Source organism: Columba livia, chromosome 13 (assembly GCF_036013475.1).
Source record: "Columba livia isolate bColLiv1 breed racing homer chromosome 13, bColLiv1.pat.W.v2, whole genome shotgun sequence".
Taxonomy (NCBI): Eukaryota; Metazoa; Chordata; class Aves; order Columbiformes; family Columbidae; genus Columba; species Columba livia.
In genome coordinates, this window is record NC_088614.1 from 16,401,772 (window position 1) to 16,421,984 (window position 20,213).

The following is a 20,213-nucleotide window of genomic DNA, read 5'->3' on the forward strand; positions in this document are numbered from 1 at the left end:
TTGATTGAAGTTTGTAAGAACATACTAAAAGGAGCTTTGTTATAAAATATTTTTTCAAGTACCTCCTTTGGCACTAGAATGATCTGGGCCAGACTTATTTTGGCATCTGAGAAGATAAAAGCCCTGAATTGCATCGCCTGGTTGGAGCATCAGTAAGGGCTCACTTTCCTCTGCACTTTTTGATACCTAACCCACCTATTTTCAAAAAGTTCATAGAAGCTTCATTACCTCCTAGACTTCTATGCTTCTCTCAGATTGGACTGAGTTTGCCCAGGTGGTTAAAACATTATCAGAGGCAGGCGTGGACCTATAACACTATCAACATCTTGTTTCCACAGGAAGTCAAGCTAAAAATACACACTTTAAAATACACATTTGGCCCTGAACTTCTACTGCGGTTGTTCTCTGAATTTTAAGGAGTTCTATTTTATTTTTTAACTGTGCTCCTGTGGTTAGATTCAGGGTTATTACCGTTTTCAGCTTCAGGTTTTCTGCTGCAGACTCATTGAAGGATATTCCTTTCAGAAAATGCGATCCTATCTGAACAGGTACAGTGGGCAGTTCGCACTGAATTGGCTGAGGCGGAGTCTGTCTCCTTCCCGTTTGCTGGGCTTCAGCTTCACTGCAACAGCCCTGCAATATGCAAGATCAATTAGAAGAAATGAAGGCATCAAAACAAAATCCTAAAACGAGCACATTTTTTCATAACAGTTAATTCCAAGGTGAGGAAGAAAGAGAGCCGGTTTAGCAGATCCTACCTGAAGACTTGCTTCAATAGCTTTTGGGTTCAAGTGGAAGCCAGCCTTCATTGCATATTCACAATGGCCTAAACTCTCCAAAGCCACTTTGTAAGCCTGACATTAAAACAAAAAGTTGAGATAGAACAGGCATATCAGGAAGGAAGCACGCAGTCACTGCGTCTGGATACTTGGATACATGGATTTACCCAACTCTGTCCTACGGCATATCCACATTTATGAGGAGTCCAATAGTATAATTCTCAAATACCCCATGGCTGCCTGTGGTACACATTTCCGCAGGAATATACTCCTTCCCTATTTCAGTCCTTCGCCCACCGACTGTACCACGTGCACATGAAAGCAGCAGATTTTACCAACTCACCTGCAAAGCGCTGTCAATTTTCACATTTAGCTCTTTGAGCTGATGCTCAGGGATTGCCACGCTCTGCGAGCAGAAGAGTTGCTGAACTTCAATTCCTGCCAAACATCCATCACAGCCTCTTTCTCGCAGGCGAGATGTGGCCTGTAATGTAAAATAAAAATCCAGGGTAAAGAGGTTCAACATTAAACCAGGTCGAGCTTAATTAAATTAAAAAAAAAAAAAAGAGCAAAAATACCCCACAGAGCTTAAAATGTTATAAAGGAGATGAGAGGTAACACCTGGTGGAAAGAGTCTGGAGGAGATTATTTATTATAACTTGTTAAAACACTACTGCTACTTTGAAAGTAGAGCTCTCCCATAATTTATATGGCATATAGGTGTTGGCCAGCAACTCAATTCAACATTGTTTGCTGTTACTATTTCAGCTCCCTCTCAGCACTGAGGATCCTGTTACACAGGCCACATGATGACTGTGGTTACCAGAGGAGGGACTTATAACTTCAACATAAAGGGTATTACTTGCCACAGAGGATACATTTAATCATGTGTACAAACACTCGTGTGTACATAAGAAGATATATTTATAAAATTAAGGGTGATTACTGCGGTGCAATTTGAGAAAAGCCACACAAGGCTCCGATCAACTCAGCACAGCCAGAGAACAGCTTTGTGTAATACGATTTTGAACAACAAGACATATGAAAAGCCAAACACCTGGTTTTAACTGTAAAATATTACACTACTGAGCGGGGTAAAGCAAATATAAACCTAGTCCTAACTGCATTTAAGGCCTCAGATACAGCTTATTTTTCAGTTTAGGAAGGAGTCTTGCTCTAAAGTAGGGTGTCCGAACTGTGGATTTTTCATACCGCAGCCAATGGAAAGACACATTGGTCACCTCATCCACACATACAAAATTACAGCATTTCCCAAGTGAAAAATAGTTTTGAGCTACTGACAACATATAATCTTCGACTTCATTCTGAAACAGCAGCGTATTCTGCCAGAGGCTGATTTTATATGGAAGTAATGGACTGCCACTCCACAAAGTACAATTTGGAAATATTTCAGTATGTCAAATCTCCCTTCTATCAAAACTAGTCTATCTACAATTATAAGAGAAAAACCGAGATCTTATTTATTTACAGAGCACAGATTTTTCTTATGCTATCCTAAGGCCCATCACAACTACTTCAGGTTAGTTCTCTTAGGCAATCATAAAAATTGACAAGTTTCTCCTATTGCTATTCTGGAGCTAGGGAGAATCTGTATTTTTCTCTCCATGCAGGTTTAAAAAAGTATTTGATTAGTGTAACTCTTGTATTAAACTATTTCAAAATAAAGGTTTTATTAACAGAAATAGCTGAAGTGGGTTGTTAAGGAGGTAAAAAAGAAAGTTAAAGTCCCAGATTCCGCAAACCCAAGTTGAATGTAACCACATCTTAAAGTAACTTGATAGCAATTGCAGGACTTTTCTAGAAAATGTAACACAGTTTTAAGGAACTATGTATATTAAACACAAAATTAACTATTATTATGCAAAAGGAGTAAAGCTATACCTGGATGAGACCTGTTAACAATTATCTGCAATACAAATCCTTATTTCAGTCAGTGAATTTATGCTGCAGTAAAAATTAGAAATAATCCCTTTGCATTCATAGTTCTAAAGGAAACTTGTTTGCTTCTGCACACCTTGCAGATGTCAGCTGATAAATGGAAACCGTGACAAGATTTCCAGGCTCAATGATTAAGATGCCTGCGTGGGCTGCCAAACCAGGCTGCAAAAGCACAGGCTCCAAGAACTCCAATGTAAGGAGACCACGCGCTCAGTGCCCGAGTCCATTCTGATCTACCAGTCTGCAGGCTTCGATAGCGCGAGGGAAAGCAGAATAGCTCATAAAGCTAATTTTGTTTGTCAAGTACTTTTTTCAGCAAGAAAAGTAAGGATTCCACAGATAGCAAACGTTTGCCAAAATACAAGTCCAGAGAGTGGTACATTTAAGTAACATGATTAACTTTCCAACAGTTGATGGATCAAGCAACGTGAAGCTTAACAGCATGACGACAAAAGTGTTCAAAGTTTCTTTAAAGACATTTTAAATATAAAATAGAATTCATGCTCAAAATTTAAGGTAAATAGACATCTAAATTATTTTTCATCAAGATTTTGCTCTGGTTTTGCAAAGACTTGTTGTATGGTTGGTTGTTGTTGGTTTTTTTTTTAATTCCCTGTCTGCCAAACCACATACAAACATTGTTAATTCATTACTAACAACAAAACATGGTTTTTACTGTTTGTCTTTATGTACAATCATATCACAAAGAAAAAACTTTACACTGGGCAAAGATATAATAACCACAGAGGTAAAACAAGGTTTAGCTTCTGAAACTAACTGCGCCGTGTTCCTCCCTTCAGATGTAGCATGACTTGAAAATTAGACTTTCTTCCTTTATTAGGGCATCCAGCCTCAATTTAGGTTTCACTAAATATAATGTCGCTACAGCAAGCCCTCCGTACCTCTGCTGCGCCTCTCCATGATCTTATTGCATCTTCTAGCTCATTTGTGGGGCTTAAATTTGAGGCTCCAACCCCACTAATGTTCTTTCTCTCTTGCGCTACAGCTTCAGCAAAGCAGGAGTGGGCCACCGGCTGGACCTTCTGCAGAGCCTGGGACAGGAACTGGAAGTGGACCTGCATCACGGTCAGGAAACACCGCCCGAGGACCTGCGGGAGAACAACAAACCACTTTCAAGCAAATAGAGGATCTCACGGAAGTTCCCCCCGCCTTTTGTTCCATGTTTGGGGTAAGGATCTAAGTTAAACTCAGATTTATTATTCATCTTTAATTGAAATAACTCTTCAGTTCATAAGTAATAGATGATATTTAACCATTTACTTAAGGTGAACAGTGAGTGAGCAATTAAGGGGAGATCAGACTGATCCCATGTCATTTTTACTTCCACAATCAAGTTAAGGTTGGAAGAAGGAAAAGCTTGTTAAGTTACTTAGCAGTATGGAGCACATGAAACGATACAAAAATGAGAGTAATATATTATCACAAGGACAAAGTCAACAGCAAAACCCATGTGTGCATAGGCATAACTGAATTTATGCTAAAAACCCCAAACCAAAGATCTGAGTAACTTTAAAACATGATCATAAAAATCGGAAAAGTTTAATCCAACAGTTTATCTTCCAAGCAGAGAAATAACCAGCAATATGCATCAAAAACATTCTGCCACACAAGACAGTGACAACACAGTGCCATTTTTAGAATGTAACAGTGACTGCAGCATACACACACAAAGTCACAGCCCTGCCACTTGCACTGTCTGACAGGAACTGCTATTGCTGGCACAAATCTTCTCTTCAGAATATTTCACTGAAGTGGGTCACGTAATACTTGCTGGGAAAGCCCCAGGAAAGGCTGGGAAGCGCAGGGCTGCCGGTCCCTGCGCGCGCTCGTAGAATCATTGCGGTTGGAAGAGACCCTCAGGATCATCGAGTCCAACCATAACCCAACTCTGGCACAAAACCATGTCCCTAAGATCCTCGTCTGAACGCCTTCTAAACCCCTCCAGGGCTGGTGACTCCAGCACTGCCCTGGGCAGCCTGTTCCAGTGCCTGAGAACCCTTTCCATGAAGAATTTTTTCCTGATATCCAATCTAAACCTCCCCTGGCACAACTTGAGGCCATTTCCTCTTGTCCTATCACTTGCTACTTGGGAGAAGAGACCAACACCATCCATGCTACAACCTCCTTTCACGTAGTTGTAGACAGCGATAAGGTCACCCCTCAGCTCCTGTTCTCCCAGCTGAACAGCCCCAGCTCCATCAGCCACTCAGCAGCAGCACGGGCTGCCCAGCCCTGCCAGCCCCGCGCGTCCATCCCCCATTTACCTCCCACTCATACCAACGCTAACGAGAATTCTGACTGAAGACAGACATGTGCCTCAGTTACTACAACCAAACTGGAACAGGTCCCAGAAACTGAGTATGTAGGTACAGCCACCACATGCAGAAGGGATCCCGAGGGACAGCCTGGGGACACAGCGGCACGAGGAGGATGCTCCAACTGCCTTTGGGCCGTGCTCTCCAAAACAGACGAAAGCTTACAACAAAGTGTAACCAGAACACGGCAGAGAAGCAAGTATTTTCCAAATTACTGCAGAAACTATTTAAAAGCTATTCAAAGTGTTTTGTTTCTTTTACGGAGTTTGTCACACAAAGTGCTTTAAAAAATGTATATTTGACTTTGATTTATTAAAAAAGACTCAACTTGAATTCCATTTTAGGAATAATTCATAAAATACACAGATAATGTACAAAGCCATCGTGCCTTGGAGCAAATAAACCATCTGGCTCATTTTCAGCTACATTCTTCTGGAATAAAAATATTCAGACACAATGATCTTACTGGCAAGACTCTGCAGTCACACGATCAGTTATATGCATTAACTATCTACTTCAGAAGAACCAGTGGTGGCAACGCTTTTTTCCATTGCATCCGGACTCCTTCTGACATTCCATTCTGGTTCGATCACTTCCTTTCTTTGTACAAGGCATAAAATCAAACATTTTTGGTACTTTGACTGACCTCTGAAAGTGGAGTTTGCCTTATTAAAAAGGCAGTCAGCAAATGATAAAATGAATAAAACTCTAACTTTCCTGGCTACAAGATTAGAAAGATTTATAAGAAAACTCTGGGAAAGACAACTGGCAGACTGAATATTTCTGTGTATGAAGAATGCAGCTCTCAGGGGAAGAAGAAACTAGGACTCATTAGGAATTTCAAGCCGATTAAGTTTCAAAGAATATTTAAGGTACAGAGGTTGAAGTTTCCCCTGCCTGGGAATTATGCTGAAAATAAACAAATGATCTAGTTTTTAAGTGGCAGCACACAACATTCCTAGTATAATTTACAATGTCAAACAGTAACGATAAATAGTAACATCTGCTTTACTGAACTTCTATTTTGTTTGAAAAATAATCTGTTTCAGTCTTCCTCAGAAATGGATAAGAGTGGTTTGAACTGCTTAAAATCCAAATAGTGGAGGGGTTTTGCACTGTTAAACATTCCCTGCAGATGCTCAGCTCACTTTGCTTTAAAGTTCACTTCTTGAGGGTCTTCTTCCAAAAGAACTGAAACACCCTTAACTGTGGGAAAGAAGTACGACCACCACCGGTTCAATAAATACAGGCAGGGCTGGCCCACAATTACCCAAGTGTGTAAAGCAATACACTAAATCTCTGCTGGAAATCTGCAGAACAATGTTAGCATATGGATGCGTTTTTTTCAGTTAAAGGCACCACCTCTTGAGTTAATTTTTCTCAACTCTGCCCATGCAGGAGTGTTTGAGTCTCCCGCTTTAGACCATAATAAGAACAAACTAAAATCGAGGGACTATGTAGTAATCAAAGATGAGCTGGAATCACCACAGGGGTCAACTAATAAGTTCTTCCTGGTAGTGGTGGTGTTTTCTTACTCCATTTCTTAGAATCATGTATATTGCCTATAGGATGAAGTCTTCAACTCACACACTTTTTATCCCAAGAAACACAATGGGCAATGGGACTTTGTGGGGAGGTCTCCCTGCAGACTTCCTTGTCTCTGGAGCAGGTGATGAGGTTAATTGATGAGGTTAATCAAACTGGTTACATACACACAAGGGCATCAGGTGGAGATGCAGCACTAGGTTATCTTGTCCCGTATTATCCTCCTGCTGGGGGCACACCATCAACTTGGGAATATTTTGCTGGACAAAGTGCATGCATGAAATTGCCAGGTTTCGTTGCTAACCAGCAATGCCAGGCAGATTCCCTGGCAAGCAAACCTTGCACAATGGATCCTTTAAAACTACCACTAACAAAACTAGCAAATAACCAGTGTCAGTCTTCCAAACTTGATAAAAACACTGACCTGCAGTTCCAAGTACCATTTTAAGCAGTAGAATTTCTTCTTTTTTTTGCCTATTTCCCTAAGCAAACAAAAGCCTCAAAAACCCAAACCACCACAACACACTCATTCAGCATTCAGTGGTTTCCTACCACCCTCATTTCCCTTAACGGAGTTCTTAATGGCTTTGGTAATGATAAGCCATGCACGCAACCTGTCTTTAGCCACTGAAGAAACCAGATTAAAATAGCAATGAACTGAAGTTAACAATGATCTATGACTCAAACTGGTGTACCAGATTATGAGAACATGCCCTTTCCCACATATTGCTCAAAGTGGGCAGAACATTATTTATTTTTACTATGTAGCAATGCCCTGCAGTTCAGAAGAGTGACCTCGTTACCAACAAGACGTGATCCTGCTCATGGACAAAAAAATCACCTGCAGAGAAACCAGATTCCAGCAGAAGTTGCACCTTTACATTCACAGCATGAGGAGACGCTGACAACCCGACAGACTCGTTTCTGCTATCAGTCAACCTAAAAGCCCAGTTGTGATAATCTGATATTGACAGCTACTAAAATGCTAATTAAAATTGAGCAAAAAAGCAGCATTTAAATGTTAAGCATTTTAAAAATAAAGAGTAACAACTAAAATGTAATACAAAATATTTCTAAAGGCAAAGCTAGCAGACCTGAGAGCAGACCATGAGATTATAGACCAAGACAAGAGTACAATGTCCTTCCAGCAAGTCACAGCATTCGCTACTCATTTGAGGCAGCTTTTTGCTACTAACAGTTCCTCAACTCTGAAAATCTGAAACCAGTCCCTGCAAATCACAGGAAAGATAATAAATAATGTTTTAAAATACTTAAATTAGGCTTTACAATGTTTGCTGAGGAAAACCAACATTCTATATTTTCTCAGATATTTTTGTCCCACGAGCTTCTTATTCAAAAATCTTCAGTTATTTTATACATATAAAAGCCAAAAATTATCTGCATTTAATAGAAAACAGTGTCCAAGTAAATATCCTGTGCACATTCATGCTTTCCTTTTGTTTAGGAAGGCAACATATACATCTCTGTCATTACTACCACCCCTAAGACAATACACAAGCTCCATGTAACAAGATTCATTCTTTCTATTCTGCAGTACTGAGGCCTCTGCAAAGCTTCACAAAAGATGAGGAAACATACAAACCTTTTTCCCCGTTTTAATCCTTCCCCCCCGCCCAGGATTCCCTTTGGCGCGTTTAACAGAGCCCAGTTTTACTGCATTCTTCCAGCTTACAAAACTTTAACAACAGATCTGGAAAAGTTAACATAAAACACACTCTAGTTCCCCTGCTTTCCAAGCTGTTCCTCTCCCATACAGGCACAAAACACCTGAGAATTCATAGGGGTTTTTTTTAAAGGGGAAAAGGAAAGGCTGAAAATAAAAATCAGCATTTGCATTTCAGAAATTAAGGAACCTTGGGAGACTCCATCTGTCACCGACACTTTGATCTAGAGAAGTCACCTTCTTACACATCTTGGCAGACAGCTCCTAACTAGCACACTCTGTTCTGCTAAAAAAACAATAAATAAATTAAAAACCTCACCCACAGCTGCTGTTTTTAGTCCAAATCCAAGTCGGTGTATGCTTATCAGAACTTGAGGTTTTTTTGATCTTGCCTTCCCTGGGGGCTAGAGCCCCCCGGGCTACTGCACAGACAGAGCCTTGTTTCCATGTCCTCCTCGTGAATTCAGGGTTCTGTCCTCCTACCCCACCAGGAATTACAACTCCCCTCCTGCAGCTCCCACAACACCAGACTCCATCCTCACACGGGAGGCTCTGCAGTGTCTCTTCATGGAACACTGCTGAGCTGCCACTCAGACATTCGACCATCTCTCAATGCTTTTCTATAGATCAGGGAGGAAATAAAAAAGAAAGGAAAAAAAAACCCACAACGCAACACCCCAACACATTTTTCAATTAACATTTCAGCATAAATATCTCAGTCTTCAGCATAATTATCTCAGTCTTCACACCACAAAAAAGCAGAGTAGGAGAGGCTCTCAGCAGGTCCACCCTACTGTCCCAAGCAAGGAGCAATTTCACCTGGGTCACTTTTGCTAGATGCAGGTTCAACCTGTTCTGTAAGTTCCCCATGATGGAGGCTCCCTACCCTTTGTAGCAACCCACATCAGCACTTCACTGACATTAGAAAGTATTTCCACAACTTCTAATATGAATCATTCCTTCTGAAATTTAAGTTCATTACTTCTTGCTCCACCTTACATGGACACGAAGAGCAAACGCTGCCACGTCTTCTGGCAGCTGCTCACATACCTGAGCAATTCTGGTTTTCCTTCTTAGTCTTCTCTTCTGTAGAGTCAGTCTTTTCAATTTGTTCTCTGAAGTTCTGTTTCCTAGATGTCTCATTACACTCGCTACTCTCCTCTGAGGTCTCTCCACTTGCTCACTATTTCTCCAAGTGCAACAGCAGCAGTGTGAGTGTGCACCGTTGTGTTTAAGACCATAATAACCATCGTGAAGAGAGTTGAGTGCCATGTTCCATGGTTCTTGCAGGTTATAGTTCTGTTAGATACACGACAACTGCCTCTTTGCACAACAGCAACACCACTGATACATTATTTGCAACCGCACAACGCTGACTCCTACTCAATATACAGCTACCATAAGCCCTAGAACGGTTCTTCAGAGCTGCTGCCCAGTGGACTCCACTTGTGAGGCTGAAAGTTTTTGTTTAAATATTGCCACATTCAATTTTCCCCTCTGAATTCCATCCCAACTGGAAAACTCATTTGTTCAATTCATGAGTATTTTTAACTCAGCAGGTCTTCCAGCATACTCATATCATGTACTTTCAAGTCACCTCCAAACTTAAATATATTGTCTATAGTGACCTCTGCCAAGGTCCATTTTGACAGTGAGCAACTGATAACTGCTTCCTGGGCACCATCATCCAACTACCTCACCCATGCACTTACATCATCCAAACCACGCTCCTTGGCCGACTTACAAAACAACCACGTGAGTGTCAAATCCTTACGTTTTGCTGGTTTTAAGCAAAAGCAATACTTGTCTCACTACACAAAAGTTGCCAGAAATCTTGCATGTTGACTAGTTTTAAAGGCACATGCAAGATGCAGTTTTAATTAAGAAAAGGTACAGGAAAAGTACAATAACGAGGCGTCAATTCCCACAAGATTTGCCTCCAAAGAAAAACAAGCCATCGAGCTGTTTCGCCTGCATTCTCTTCATGTTTGCTCCTACCTCAGAGCGCTGCAGGAGCACCTGCAGCTCAGGAACAAGGGTTGGGTCCATACAGGTAAAGCAGGGACCAGAGCAAGTTTCTCTGCCTTTGCTTTAAGCTGGCAGCACATGCAGTCAGCTTATGCAAACACCACTTTGCTTTCGCTCGTGAACCCTACTCACTTTCCCCACACAGCATGTGGGGCAGGGGAGGAAGCAGCACCGAGAATTGCTTGACTAGCTTCTAAAAGGAGTACGCAAATAGTTGCCTATATGTTGCAAGACAGAGTTCTGAAGTCCATAAAAAAAGCCCTAGAAGACAGTCAGTGCTTCATATATTTTTGCCTTTTTTAATTTAAAAAACTCTCTTTCAGGACAGATATTATCCTGGTCTTCAAATGCATAAACCCACACTAATTTTTAAATTTTTATATATACATCTTTTTTATATATATATATATATATATATTCCGACAGCATTAGCTAAACATAGTAATGTTTTTATAATGTTTTCAAAAATACCAGTCTATAGTAGATATTTATAACAAATATATAGCCAATCTTACTTAATCCCATACTAAGCATGCAAGACTGCAAACTGTCAGTCATGTTTCTCACTACAGCTATGTACTACAAATAGCATTCTACTTAACTACTTCACCTGTTGTGCAGTTATAGACAGCAGATAATGCTTGGGCAAGCATGTGTGTAGCAGTCATCATTACAAACTTACCTGAAACCTCACTGAAAAATGACAGAACTCAAAAGTAAATTTTCCACTCAGGATGAAATCCTATAGGAATTACTATACAGTAGCCTTTGCAAAGTTAAGAAATATGTCAAAACACGAGGAACACCAGGGATTCATAGATGACTTAAAGTTAATATATATGACTATCACTTAACGCTGTCTGGTATATAATTAAGACATTTACTACAAGAGAAACACCCAGAAGTAGCCAGCCAGGCATGAGGAGAGCTGGGGGTCCTCTCAACTTCACCACCTCCGAATTGTGGCTGTTGGGCACTCGCTGCCAGCATAAGGCAATGATAGCAGAGTCACCCTCACGCCAGCATGGTGTTTTCCTTTTAAGCACAGCAGCTCAAACACAAAAAGAAGTTTCGAAGCGTGATAAAACATTATTTTACATAAACTTCAATCTTTAGTCAACTAATATACAGTTTTACACAAACACTGATGACACTTCACCAGTCCCAAGTGTTCAGCTTTCCACTTGGAATGGATAATATTACAGAAAGTATAGGTTTATTTAGAAGATGATGGCTTAATGTCATTACAAATACAAGCTAAGCATAAACCAAAATTGTTTAAACCTTTTATTTAGCTGCTCTGGAGGGGCAAGGTGTTGAGAGTTTTTTGGTTTGCACTATTCTTATTTTTAAATGAAGCATGGTTTATGCAAAGAGGCTGTTGGATTGCTGGTTATAGATTTAAATTATATAAGAAGATTACCAGTTATATAGGTAGTACAATTTAATTATAATTCATCTATCTTATTTCACAAAATGTTGAAATAGAGTGCAAGTTCTTATAAAGAAACACCTACTAAATACCTGTATCAGCATAGTTTGAAGTCAGTCACTGCACAACACTTAATACTTTCAAGAAGAAAACATAAGAATAGAAGAGCTGCTCTTTTTACCAGCATTGCCCACAAATACAAAGCAAGGCAGAGAGAACTTCTGATGTAGATGTGATTTGGAAGAGCCCAATTAAGAAGGAATGATACAAATTCACATGCAAAACAGTATCCCCAAGGTAACTTACCTCAATGTCTTGTAGGCTGAACTCTTTTTGATCTTTGAAGTTTGCAGCTCCTGCACTCAGTTCCATCAGCATTTTTGCTATTTCTGGTTTTATTGCTGCTGTGAGTCGACTCGCTGCTTCCATGACATGTTCCTGCACGTCTTTCAGTTGCATAGCTGCCTTAGAATAGTGCGAGTTCCTAAATACACTGCTGAAAAGGTCTGTAAGGAAAGTGCTCGTACGGCAAAACACGTTGAGTGCATCCAGGTATTTGGAGATTCCCTGCTGGATGTCTGCGATGGGAGTCGTGTGGGACACGGGGTGGCTGCAGCTGCCCGCAGCAGCTGAGGAGACCAGAGGGGACGCCGGGGCCGTCGATGCCAGCGGAGCGCTCAGGGTCCTGCCTAGCTCAGGCATTTGATACTGCTGGTGTTGCTGCACTTTTTGCTTGGACCCGCCAAGCAAAAAGCGCCGCTTATAGTCCATTTTGCTTTCTTGTGCACTACAGCAATACATAAGTGAGTGCCTGTCCGAAGATTCCTTGAATTAACAATCACTTGTCAAATTCCTTCCCCAAATATATAGTTATGTACAGTAACAGTGGAGGACTGCGTACATAGGTTTCACAAAAGGCATTTCAAAAAGGCAAGTGTCTGTATAATCTGTATCAGCAGTGAGAAAGGCAGCAGACTTGCTGACTTTGTATTTTCAGTGTTCAGTGCAGCCCTGCTGCAGTTATAAACTGTACTCAAAAAGCAAGCTGTATTCTCTCAACCATGCTCTGCCTCTGGTTCGGTACTCCACTCTGCACACGGAAAAGCAACACTGGAGCAGAGAAGTTATCACCTACAATTTCTTCATGAGCACATTATTGTCACTTGCTGTTAAGTCTACAAAAGTTATTTTTGTCAATGCAAATAATAGTTTTAGAAGCAAGACCTTAATACAATTTCCCCATTGGCAATATCAGGAAAAGTGGAGCAAACCACCGATCAACAGCGATTGTAAAAGCAGTGCAGAGGCTCCTTCCTTCAAAAAGCAAATTGTTGTGTTAGCAGATCAAATATCTTCAAATGTCTTGACAGATCCAGTCTGCCAAATTAGTTTATTTGTAGTGTCTCTTCTTAATACTGGAGGGGATTAAAAAAAAATCTGGACTCTGTTTACAGAAGACTTCGCAAGTATAAGCTATTAAAAATTAGTGTTTATTATTGCAAGCCTTCTTCCCCTTTCCTTGTTTGTTGAGGTAGTTGTTTCCGTTGTAACATTAAGCGGTGCTTCCAGACTGCATTCGTCCTCAATTGTAGACTCGGAACAAAAATGCACGAATGTATTTGTAAGGCCTCTAGGTCATTTCCTGTGATGGGAAAAAAAAAGAACAAAAAGTTTAAAATGTTATGGAACAATAAGAAGGTTTAAGATTTTAACTCCTACAGTGTCCTGGTATACTTTTCTAGGCATATGCTGTCATCAATATCCAAGATCAAAAGGAAGGGGGAGTTGCACTGACAGTTTAAAAGGCAGATACAAGTTGCTGCCATCCTGTTAATAAACCCAACGCTGCTCAATATTTTCTTATTTATTCTCCCATCCTAGACTGTCAAGCTTAAGACTATAGTCAATCCTCAGCACAACCCTTATACAGTTAAGAGCAGTGGAAGGCTATTAATGCAGAGCTCAAGGGGAGTCAACCACATTTTCTAACCTCATATTTTTTAAATAATTTAAGAATTAAGTAAATGAAACCTTTTTTCATGCACCATAATTTATTGCAGAAATCTGAGACTCCCATTCATTTTAATAATTCACTAAATCAACAGATACAGGTCCTTCACTTTTTTTCCAGTACGACAACAGACAAATCTGTCGATACCCTAAATGAGATGAGCCAAAAACCAGAACATACACATTCCATTTCAGGATGACAGACAGCATCTATCATATGCAAGGTATCACAGGAGAAATGCCCAACAGGTTGGCCTAAATAACACTCTCACCAGACATGAAAGCAGGGAGGAGATGCAGCTGCTACTACTGCCCTGCTCCTACTAGCAGACGCTGGTGAGCTGGAGAGCCAAGACTTTCCCGCAGGGGTCTGGAGGAAGGTGAACGGAGCCTGAGCAGCCAGACAGGGAGACGTTCCAGGCCAGGCTGCAGGAACTGGAGCTTCTGGGAAAGGGCGTGAGGGCATTTCAGCCCTTCCCCTCAGCCAAACACAGCTCTGAACCGGACAGGGCTTGGCATCCCATGGTCATGTTTCCAGGTTGCAGTCATATATCCATACAATGGTCACAGTTATCCTAGGAGTTCATTTACATATCTTTATACACACACTTTATATAAACACACATATCTATTTATACATATGTGTGTGTGACAAGAGAATTTTTTTTATGCACTATGAATTTATAGCTCGTTAATTAATCCCACCTCAATCATCTTCCTTTCCTCTGTGCCAGAGACCCCATTACCTCTCATGCCCCCAGCCAGGCTAGGCTGAGAAACCTCTTGTGTCCTCAACAGGCAGTTTGCTACAGTGTTCCTCACTTTGAGAGAGAAACATTCTGTGTTTTGAGACTGCAAAAGACTGATGAACAATGTCAGGACATTATCAGAAGGAAAGTATAATGTAGAGAAATACAGTTTGTTCAATCAGTTTATCTAGTCCTAGCTAGTCATGCTCTAGGTCATTCTCTGCCTCTCCTGCACATACACATAGCTTGATGCGATCAAATATGGACATTCTTTTCCTTACTGCTGCAACTGCAATGTACAGGGCTAATATCAAACAGTAATTCAGGACAGGTTTGGTTTTTTCCCCTAAGCACTTAAAAGAATAATCCAGATATAGCAGAAAAGATCTATTTAATTCAACAACAAAATGTTCCTTTAGCTATTATATTTGAAATATGAAACCTGTATTAATATTGTCAAAATGGTTTGGGAATAAAGATTTTCTCTTCAGACAAAATTTCTTATTTCCACCTGTCTGAAGAAAGAAGACATCAGTTCATTCACATAATGTGTTTTGACACACGCATGTGATACAAAAATCCCACAGATAAAGAAGCAGGCAAGACATGGCAGGACAAACCAACGTACAGAGCCGGGTAGTCTCACACCCACTAAAACAACAGGCACACAAGTTTCTCAGGAAGTCGTTGCTGCAGATGGCTCTGCTTCCAAGATCTAGAGCAAATATTCTTGTGTATTCCCACTTTCTAAAACATGATAAACAGATAAACCAGCAGAAATTCCCATATGCATTTCAGCATCCCTTATGGAAGTACTCTGGGCTGATGACTTTTTTCCTAACTACTTTATACGTCTCTCAGTATTCACAATGAATGCATCAAAACGCAATAAACCCATTAAAATGAATTTTCTAGGAGGTCTTGATATCATATGCATAGCTGAAAATCTTCTTGCCCTTGCTTTACAAGCTATGGTGTCTTACCGTGGAAAGCGTGATTAAATTGGTTTTCTTGATTGCATATAAATGTAGACGGAACAAAAGGGTTGGTTAATTTATATGCACTGTGTAAGTAAATTGGTGATTATTTTCCCTAAGTAGATGTGAATTTCACATTGCAGAAGAACTCAGAAATGATCATGAAACATCTAAATGTTAATTAGCACCTAAAGTAGGAAGAGCCAAGAAGAAGGGGGTTTCCAGCTCTACATAGAGCATGGAATTAGATGAGCTTGTGTAAAGCAACACTGCAATTTGGTGGTTCTGATCACACACTGAGCCTTCAGGATTCAACTGAGACACTGATCATTTGACATGGTCTGATATTTAGCCAGTACACAAAACTGCTACACCCTAAAAGAACACAAACACAATGAATAGAAAAAAGCAGTGGTTTTGTACTTTCTACAGCTATAAACAAACATGATAAATCATTGTGTTCTACTTCTGGACAATTTCACAGTCAGACCTGCAGGTACCTACTCAATTCTTCAATACTCCCTTGTCATAAAATCAACACAAAATCTTGAAGACAACAGCTTATATCTTTAGCATCTAAAGACATATTTATTTATATTTATTTAGAGAGAGGAAAGCTACCGTTCTTAACACTTTTCAACACCGGGCACGTGGGTGATGCTACATGTTCTACACTCGGTAATGAGAGCTCCAACGTGCTATGTACAAAATAAACATTCTTCCTTCTGCATCTTTTCCTGAAGAAGCGAAGCGGAGAATGTTCCTGTGCTCTCCCCTCCCTTCTCCCGTGTTACGGTTCCCCCGCAGCTCTTGGTGCGCAGCCTAAAAGTGGGGGGTCCATGTTGTACCTATATCAACTTTATGCCAATCTAACTCTTGCAATGTTAGGAAAAAAACAAACCAACCAACAAAAAACCCTGTTCCATTCTAGTGATACAAGAGCAGCACGTTATCAGTCCAAAATACAAACCCTAAGCTTGTACTTCATTTGCAGAACACAGAAATATTCATAGAAATCAATTGTAGAAAGTATTTTAAAAGTGAACATGCCACAAATAAAGACAGTTTATTCTTTCCTTTATGTAATCAAGACCAAAACAGCATTGCTCAGATACTATTAAACATTATAAATAGAACTAACATATAGTGTAAAACCAAGCTCCGCACTGAACACTATCCTCTTGAAAGCTGTAAAATGCTCCTGAAAAAGCTCACCACACTGTTTATGTTTTCGCTTTAAGGAATTAATGCTATAGTTGTGCAACTGCTACTGGTTGAACTATCTGAACTTCCACGGAGAATGAAGCAGACATCTGCATGAGCTAGCTGCTCTAAAAATGGCCACATTTGCATAGAGGACACAGAAATTGCATGAAAATGAGAGCATATGCAAATTAAGTTCACTATCCTTTTTTAAAATGTACCAGACAAAATTTTTTACTTAGATAATTCCCAGAAAATCAAAAGTATTTTTCTCCAGCTTCAGTGATTGCAAGAGATACAAATCAACAGGGAAGACCTTCCAACAAATGGAATTTGGCGCCTCCCAGTTTCTGTTTCAGATCAGCACCAAAGGGTCTAATCCCCCGTCCCAACCATTTGGGATTACCCTGCGGGAACAGGAGGCAACTTCTTCCCTGAATCAACACGGGAAATTGAACAGAGGAAGTAGTGAGTAAAACGTACCAGTCTATCACTAGCTAGTTTAGTTACACAACTACCCACACTATCGGCGTCCTTTCAGCCAACTTCATTTACCATCTACATGAAAGCTTTGCAGGCCTTACTACAGGGTGTTTCAAAGAGACGGACCCAATTTGAAAGCAGTGTATTTCACAAAAACAGTCTGACACATCCTCAAAAGAAAAAGCCGCAAAGTGCAATATCTGGGGATCCTGGGGACCAAGAGCGTAGCGTCAAGTCTCGGGGTCCCGTGTGACCTGTCCAAGTGGCGGCACTGTGTGGCTGCAGAGATACAGTGAGTTCAAATTGGGTCCATCTTTTTGAAAGGCCCCGTATTTAATTTTTCTTTTTTTTTAATCAAAAAAATGATTTTTCATCATTTAAAAAAGATCCTGATCTCAATTTTAAGAACTGCTTGCAAAGGTGTTCTGTATGAATTCTGTTGTCTTTTCAGTCAATGTAACACATGAGTAAGATGATTCAAAAATACCTGAGCTACTTTTTTAAGAGTAACACTTCCAGATATTGTACATTGGTTTTAGTTTTATGAGCTACAGCTTCTAAAATCTCCAGATGAACTAATGTTGCAAGTACCATTCATGTAAAACAATCAAACTTGAAAGCAACTAAATTCAATTCATGTCTCCAAAAAAGTAACTCCAGGAGAAACAACCCAGAACAGGCAGATGGCTCACTGGGGAAACGCCTGAACAAACAAAGGCTACTGCAGGCCAGGTCAGCGAGCTGCCAGAGCCAAGCGCCCCCTTTGCAGAACACACCAATTCCTTCACATTTAGTTACACAAATCTTGTGCAAATCCCCAAGTTACTCCGCTATGAAAGGCGTCATTCCACCTTCAAGTTCTGCTGTCGCTGCGTGCACATCAGATCCATCACCTGGCCAGGCCACCCACAGTCCAACCACGGATACCTTAAAAAAATAAAAAGATCTCAAATGATCTTTGATGTCCAAATAGCAAACTGGGAGGTTATTTCTTGCTTCTCCTTTCAGACGCTACAAGTTGCGGGTAAGAATACAAGTGAACTAAGACAAGTAGCGGAAACTCTTTCCCCAAATAAACTCGCCAGGATCCTTGTAAATAAACAGGTTAAGAAAAACAGTCAAGTAATCCCAACTACTTTTGGAGGGCGCGGGGGGTTGAAGACAGACACCAATATAGTAATCTACAGATTTTAACTGGGAGTTGGTTCGTTTTGCACTATCCCAAACTAAAGACAGCCTACATCTACAGCTATACAGTGTGCTCAGCATTTACAACACACATCCATTCAAAAAGATTAGAAATTGGAATCCACATACCAGAGATCCAATATAAAGAATATTAGAATTTCAGCAACCAATTTCATAACCTGAGAAATTAGACCCCAACTACATCATCTCCACTCTCAATTAAGACACCATAGCTATTAATATTAAAATTGTCACTGTATAAGGTACTCAATACATCCATAAAAAGAACATATGTACAATTAAATGCGGGGACTTTTAAAATTTGTTTTCATTTTTAATGGTCATAAAAGTTTTCAGAATAATACAAGAGCTGAAACCATGTTTTCAAAATTAGACTTTTCAGTTGACAAGAAAAGCCATCTCCAAGTAATGCTGATTGGCAGAAAATATGCATTAATCTCTGACATCAACCTCGTTATTTTGCACCTGTAATTTCATACCAACACATCATAAATACTTAAAGCATGCAAATGCTTTTGCAGGGGTTGACAAGTTTAAGTATCTTCACCACCAGGGCAGAGGTGGCTTTTGGTTTCGCAGGACCCTCTCCAGGCTCAGACAGACCCCGGCAGCCCGAGCCCTTGGCTGGACACCAAACCCCAGTGGCCTCTGGGCAGGTGCCAGAAGGGAAAACCAGCCTTGCTTTTCAAGGCCAACAGCCTTTCTAACAGGGTGAGTGGCAGCCACTGGGAGACACGGGCATCTCCTATGGGTTTTTTATTTGTTATCCAAACTGTAAAAAATCTCCTATTAGAGGAGGACAGGGCGAGAAAGGAGAAGACAGAAATAGCCTATTATACCAATATCATTTCAGTTGTTGTTAGCTCATGAATTGCTTATTGGGATTCCTTTTGGCTGCTTGCCCAGAACAGTTGGAGGAAAAAAACAACACATAACAAAAAAAGTGCGCAAGCCAATCCTTAGTGAACCCATGAAGGTCCTGTTGGAAACATCCCCCTTCCTAATACCGACTGGCCAGATGCTCTGGCCCGCTCTCCAGGCTACTCCAGGGTCGGACGGGTGTTAGAAGCAATTCAGTGTCTCCCCACCAGCTGGGGAGCACAGCTCCCAGGACATGCTCCACAGGGAATATATAGTTACTGCAGTTTAACTAGAATCATCATCTGGAGCATGCTATTGAAATGTATACAAACCTAAACGGACCAACAGAAACTGATTTCATCTACCAGTGAAACAATCACAAACAGAAGCATGGAGATTTGTTAAACCTAAGTGGAAGACTCCAGCAACTTGGATTTATTAAGTCAAACGCTATTTTCACTGATGAAACATCTACCTAATATTTACAGACACACTCTGAACTTATCTAGTATGTCTTTGTCCAGAGCCTTTTGCCCTTCAAAATGACCCTCCTCAGAAAAGCCATTAACTTATTTGTGCCGATTTGTGCCTTTTGCACTTATACTGAAAAAATCCTCTACAAGCACATCTATGCCAGATGCCCTAAAGGACAATCCTGAGCTGGATTTTTCCAAGGCAGAGCCTTCAGCACATCAGGAGACTTCTCACATTTTGTTTGAAGTAAAATATATAACACACCAAACAGCACTAATTGAAGTCTCAGCAATAACGTATGACAGCAAAAGGAAAAGCTAGCAAAAGGAATGTGTTAAACCAGACCTTCTTTCAGATGAGGGTGCCTCCCTGAATGTCAAAAATAGACGCCTGTGTCAGATCGGGATCACTGTTTCAATCCTCCCTTGGCAATAGGTGCTTAGGTTATCTATTTTGAAAGCAGGACCCTTTTGAAAGAGAACTG

The 20,213-nt window shown here is 40.5% G+C and overlaps 1 protein-coding gene across 15 annotated transcripts in view; it reads right to left on the reverse strand.

Moving 5' to 3' along the window:
* The window catches only part of GARRE1 (granule associated Rac and RHOG effector 1), a 60,793-nt gene that overhangs the window by 18,135 nt on the left and 22,445 nt on the right, over positions 1-20,213 (reverse strand). For 9 of the 15 annotated variants that reach the window (XM_065028424.1, XM_065028431.1, XM_065028428.1 and 6 more), the window contains 5 exons: positions 12,070-13,405; positions 3,641-3,847; positions 1,123-1,263; positions 759-854; positions 472-633 (listed from right to left, as the gene is read on the reverse strand). In XM_065028424.1, the coding sequence (XP_064884496.1) occupies positions 472-633; positions 759-854; positions 1,123-1,263; positions 3,641-3,847; positions 12,070-12,564 (1,101 nt within the window). In that variant the 5' untranslated portion in view covers positions 12,565-13,405. Of the gene's footprint in view, positions 1-471; positions 634-758; positions 855-1,122; positions 1,264-3,640; positions 3,848-8,622; positions 10,626-12,069; positions 13,406-18,036; positions 18,113-20,074; positions 20,211-20,213 lie in introns of those variants that run through there. The other 6 variants (XM_065028436.1, XM_065028435.1, XM_065028434.1 and 3 more) reach the window with 4 other exon arrangements.